Source organism: Cebidichthys violaceus, unplaced genomic scaffold, assembly GCF_023349555.1.
Source record: "Cebidichthys violaceus isolate CVI_PGR_0920_01 unplaced genomic scaffold, fCebVio1.0.p SCAF_10, whole genome shotgun sequence".
Lineage (NCBI taxonomy): Eukaryota > Metazoa > Chordata > Actinopteri > Perciformes > Stichaeidae > Cebidichthys > Cebidichthys violaceus.
Genome location: NW_027176263.1, coordinates 15,321,179 through 15,326,740, shown reverse-complemented (window position 1 = coordinate 15,326,740; position 5,562 = coordinate 15,321,179). Strand labels below are relative to the sequence as shown.

The window sequence follows — 5,562 nt, the reverse complement described above, 5'->3', positions numbered from 1 at the left end:
TACAGCAATATATATTAAATATTATAGTCTGTGAACAATTCAACTATTCTCAGGTGTTATAGTAACCATGCGAGAATCACCCTCGGCAAAATACTGTATTATTTCCTGCAGTATGGAATATTAAATTGCTCTCTAATATCTACCTATAAACAGTATACGGTGACTGAGGACCATGGACAGTGTTTACTTTATAGTATTATATAGCTGTAAGAAATTTAGCAGAATACAATTTTTTTAACATGTGGAACTATGTACAGTGTTCACTGATGTTCACTGAAACCATTTTTTTTTTTTTTTTTTAAATTAAGTAGCAATTATAAAATACTGAATATTTCCCGGTAACTGAAAATATTAGAATATTCTACCGGAAGTCTAATCTGTCACAGTGTTGGTCACTCCCTTAATGTCTTTCATATGTTTTCCCTTATCGTCTCTAAAGTGCATTTATACGAGCTACTACGTGGTGAAATCAACAAAGAAGCCACAAGGGGGCAACGTCGCAGTGACAAGTTATTAATTCAAATTAAATATAGGCCTACATTTTATATTCATATAAACATTAAGAAAACTCCATAGTGATAAACATGGCAGTTTCCTATCAAAGGTTGATACACAGCTTGTTTTTATTTTAATTATTTTAAATTATGTATTAATGTATGTAACCCCCCCCCCCCCCCATTCAAATGAAAAAACACACGGTCCTGTCCTGCCCCCCGTCGGCTCTCTTCTCGCCGCTGTTACTACACGGTCGTATTTGGCAGCGGGACCAGCGCAGCACGGCAGAGCAGCAGCTATGGCTAAAAGTGATGGATGCGATTACTTTAAAAGAACCAGCACGTTTTGGATCGTGGCCGTGATACTGGGGATGGGATATTTCACTGTAAGTTCATCAAGCTACGAGTTGTAATCGAAATAAGATATAATACGTGTAAAATCATCCCTGCACTGTAAATGCCACCGCGTTGTGTTGCGTCAAATGTCCTCCGGGTCGTGTATTATTTTCAAAAAAACAAAAAATCGCTACTGTGGTGAACCGCCGGGGAAGTTATGTTAAAACACTTGGTCTATTGTGAAAATGTTGTTGTGTTGTGAAGTAGCCTTCGTGGTCATTGTCAAGTCACGGTTTCGTTGATATCTAATCTTATCGGGATTCTTTCGGTCCTCTGTGAGACCACAGTTCAAACTAACTTTGTTTTGTCCAAAGTCCAATGGACGCGTTAGCGGTCCGCTGTAACGGCAAACTCTGGCTAATGTTTGCCCCCGACACCGCCCGTTGTCCTTAATAAACACACCGCGTCGTGCCAAACTCCATTCAAAAAGTGATAACGTTAGTTTAATGCTCCCGTACTCTCTGCCAAACGCCATATATTGTACACTGGTCGCGAAATGCACCATGGGAACAATGACGTTAGGTAGTCTATAGGTATTTACGTTTTGTTTTAGCTAATGTATGCGTCATTGGTCAATTAAATATATCCCGAATTAACCATTAGGTAAAAAATATTGGCAAAATGTAAAATGTATAAAGAGTTGTTATCTGCTGTGCTGGACAGAAAGCTAACATGAGCCAACATGTTTACTTTTGCATGGAATTTGGTGCAAATATTCATACAAATGGTCGCGTGTCCATATAAGGCTATATTTAGCACCACTTGCCACGTACACAGGTATGTAAACAGGGACCTTACTGCAGAAAGTAGATGACAAATATTCAACAAGTTTGATTTATTCATAAGTCATTTCATAATCAGTAATACACACGGCTCTGCCTTCCAAACCATAATGAGCCTCTATGGGTTCAGGGGCCCATCCAGCAGTCTCCCTTTGTGCCTCCCAGTCCACAGGGACACATACCTGACGTGGCACAGGTGGACAGGGGAGGACAATGGCAGCGAGGCACAATGCTACATTATGTCGTATAGCTTTCACCGGGACTCTGCTGTCTCTGTGGGAGTTTTCACACTCAGGCTCACGTGTTTATCAAGTGTGGCTTGAAAAAAACGGTGAATAAATGCACATGATGTACAAATGACACGGTGCGTTAATGTTTAATTGTATCATGTGCTTTGCTCCCTTTTTTTTAAAAATATCTTCAAAAATCATTATGCTGGTAGAATCACTGATACAAATGTGGTAAATTAATATTGTGGAAATTGTTTCTTCACTATAAATAGGTTGAAAGGTGTTTGCTCCCTAATCCTTATTCAAAATGAGTTTTATATCCGTAGAGTTGTTGTCAGGTTAACTGGTTGTGTTTTTTCTTTTTTTTTAGTAAAATAAAAAAATATATTCTGACAGCAACATGGAAGATATGGAGTGTGATTCGGAGCCTAACAACGCGTCTACTCATTGACTTTCACGTGACGAAAACTTAACTGTCAACCCACCAAAAAAAACAAACATGGTGCGGAACTGATTCTCCTCCAGAACTGCGTCAAATTTCATTTCGGTGGCACATCTCTCAACAAGGCTGTCCTTTGTGGTCACTGCGGCTCCAACAGTCCTGACTGATGCTGCGGAGAGCCGGTCGTACTGCAGGAAGCCCAATAGCACACAGCAGCTCTCTTTAGATGTAGGAATCCAGGAAAAAATATTCTACCTGAATTTCTTTTAGAATTTCTGAAATGAATGTTGGCATTTTCACACCTGAAAATGTGTCTTAGACAGGAAGCCATTTGCAGCCTTATATTTTGTTGAATATGAATATGAAGATATTGATATATGGTCCAAGGGATGAGTCCACGCCCCCTTCTCTGCCATGTGTTTATAGATTATGTCTGTTAGAGCCCCTGAAACCTGGTACAACACCAATCAAACTGTATTTTTACGTCCATATTATTGTACTTCATTGGACTGCCTGTGGCCCAAAATCTGCATTTTTTTTTTTTTTATAATATCTATTATAAGGGCTAGAAATGAAAAATACAGCATCTGCTTGTGCTTTTCAATCAATTGGATCTGCTGAACACCACTTTCTCTGTGGCTTTACTGAAGCTCATGGCTCTAGGAGTTAAATCTCTGAAGATATTAAACTGTAAAAATTGCTTCTTTTTTTTTTTACGATGACAAAATGACCCAATTCCAAGGGGCGAAAAAAATCTATGAAAATGTCAAACATTTTGCTCAAATATTTCACAGAACTCGTGGTTCACACACACACACACACACACACACACACACACACACACACACACACACACACAGTTCAGAGGGTTAACGTTGCGCTGCTCTGTGTGTTGCAGTGCATCGTGTTCGCGCCGGAAAGAATCCCATTTGAGCTCCTCGGTCCATTTGGCAGCTTCTGCAGACACCTTGTGGATAACTATGCTGGCATTATGTACAAAGGGTAAGTGACCACTCTGCTAACAGGAGGTTAGCACGAGGAGAGGGGGGGGGGGCAGAGTGTTCTTGTTGATCACTTCCTTTGGGTAAATACACTGCAGTTTGATTACTCTACCTTGACGCTCAGGTAAAAGCGTTGCGATGTTGCCTAATTAGAACGAAAGGCAACCGACAGATTTCCTTTAGAGCGGAGCAGCATCCGTGACGATCCAACGATGTGCAAAGTACCCTCACGGGGCTGACACGGGATCAGCCATTTACACTTCCGCTGGTGGGGCACTTTGCTAATTAGGCCTTTAAGTCACGTGACTTTGCGCAGCACCAGGCAGAGTATCGGGACGGCAATCCAAAGACGAATGTTTTTTGTCGTCGTTTGAGTCGTGTGACGTGCTCCGGTCAAGTCACGGGTGGTCCGATGTTTGGGTAAGCGGTTGATCTGTTTTTGAGGTTGTCACGTGACTCCCGGTGGGTGGGGGGGGGGGGGGTCTGCTCGTCTGCCCTTTGCTTGAGGGCAGACGAAAAACGTCAAGTTCTGCCATTTTCTCAGACGGCGTCACTGAATTTAAACTTAAAAAAAAAAAAAAAAAAAAACTTTATTGCAACCGTGACCTCGACAGAATATACAAATTAGAATATTGGAGTCCGATGAGCGTCACACGTGTCTGTCTGTTGCAGGTGGTGGGCCGCCTGGGCGATCCACGTGTACGAGGCCTACCTTGCATTGAGGATGTGCAGGTAAGGATGACAAGAACCCATCACATTTGTCCACTAGATGGTGACGTCGTCGCATTTTTGACAAACCTTCTATTATGAAAAGAATAAATAAGCGTCTAAAAGCTGCTTTTCTCACCTGTTTTCACCTCATGCTTCAACTTGACATCAGTAATCTCCAATGTACAATTGTCCAATTTTGATCTTTTAGAAATGACCAGCATTCCTCCCATTTTACTTATCTGATCATTTTTGTTCTTCATCGCTTATTGATGCATTTGTCCGTAGAAATAGAATTGTGGACGCAGTGGAAGCGGCCGCCGGCTTGACTTCAGTTCATTGCTTTCTTCCCCCGCAGCGATAAAGGCATCAGCGACGCGACGACTCGCCGCCTGTGGTTCGTCCAGACCTTCCTGTTCGGCTTCGCCTCCCTCGGCCTGCTCCTCAAGTACGACCCCGAGCGCCCCAAACAGCACTGAGTCCGGCGGGAGAGCGGCCCGCAGAACAACACTGCGTGAGCCGAGATCCAGGAAGACGATCGCTTCCTTGTGCCTCTTCTTCTTCTTCTTCCACCATCTTTCCTCTTTGATATGAGGAAGACACCTGAGCCCTTCCTCTATTACTATTTCTTTTAACATAAAAAGTATTGAAGTGTTTTTTTGGTTTTTTCCTACGACGGACACAACATCTCCCTTTCATTCCATAGATTTTATGTTAACAAACCGTAGACGTTTCTTATGGATAATAATATTAACGGAGGTGATTTTTAGCATCAGAGTTCTCCTGATGATTCTGGCCTGGGCTGAATATTTAGTGCAATACAAGGGGAATCTTTTATGAGAATGATTTTGAACTCTCCTGATGTTTACATTCAGCCTGGGTGATAGCAGGAAGTGCTCTTCAGCTGCTGCGATGAAGACGGGTTGGCTGCAGACGACACGCTGCCGTCGGCCTCAGAAGTTCTCCGGAGTGAAATATAAAGAGAGCTGCTGTATGCCTTTTCACGGTCCCATTTACTGTAGAGCCTCGAGTTCAACTTTTTAATAAGCTACAGACTGGAAGTTCTTAAATGTTAACACTACAAAAATAAAGAGTGACTTAACAAACTGACTGGAATGTGCTCTGCTTCATCATTTTGTATTCCTCTTGAAATGCTCAAAATGCTCCGGCTTCATTCTTTACTTTATCAACACCTCCTAAGACACTGACACTCAACATGTCTGCTGTGATAAAGCTCTTTGGCTCTTTAGAAAGTGAGTTAATTAGATCATTAAAAATAATCACGAGTCTCTAGTTTCTCAACGAGCCATCAGGTCTGCAGATATGAATGTTAGGAGGTCATTAAAGGGTTCTTCCACTGAGATCCTTCATCACGGTAGGTGTGCATCTGCTCTCAACCCTCTTCTGTTAGGATTTTGCTTCAACTCTTCTCTCCCTGACAAGTCTTGTTCTGCGGCGCCCTCAGGTGGTGGAGGTCTGCTACGACGTCCTGAAGGAGCGACGCTTCTC

At 42.3% G+C, this 5,562-nt stretch overlaps 1 protein-coding gene across 1 annotated transcript; it reads left to right on the top strand.

The window, feature by feature from the left end:
* The first annotated feature begins 733 nt into the window (after window positions 1-733).
* Window positions 734-5,163, top strand: tmem254 (transmembrane protein 254). The gene is made up of 4 exons (XM_068727248.1): window positions 734-880; window positions 3,243-3,346; window positions 4,018-4,077; window positions 4,412-5,163. The coding sequence occupies exons 1-4, from the start codon at window positions 794-796 to the stop codon at window positions 4,530-4,532; spliced, it is 372 nt and encodes a 123-aa protein (XP_068583349.1). The 5' UTR covers window positions 734-793; the 3' UTR covers window positions 4,533-5,163.
* The last annotated feature ends 399 nt before the right edge of the window (window positions 5,164-5,562 follow it).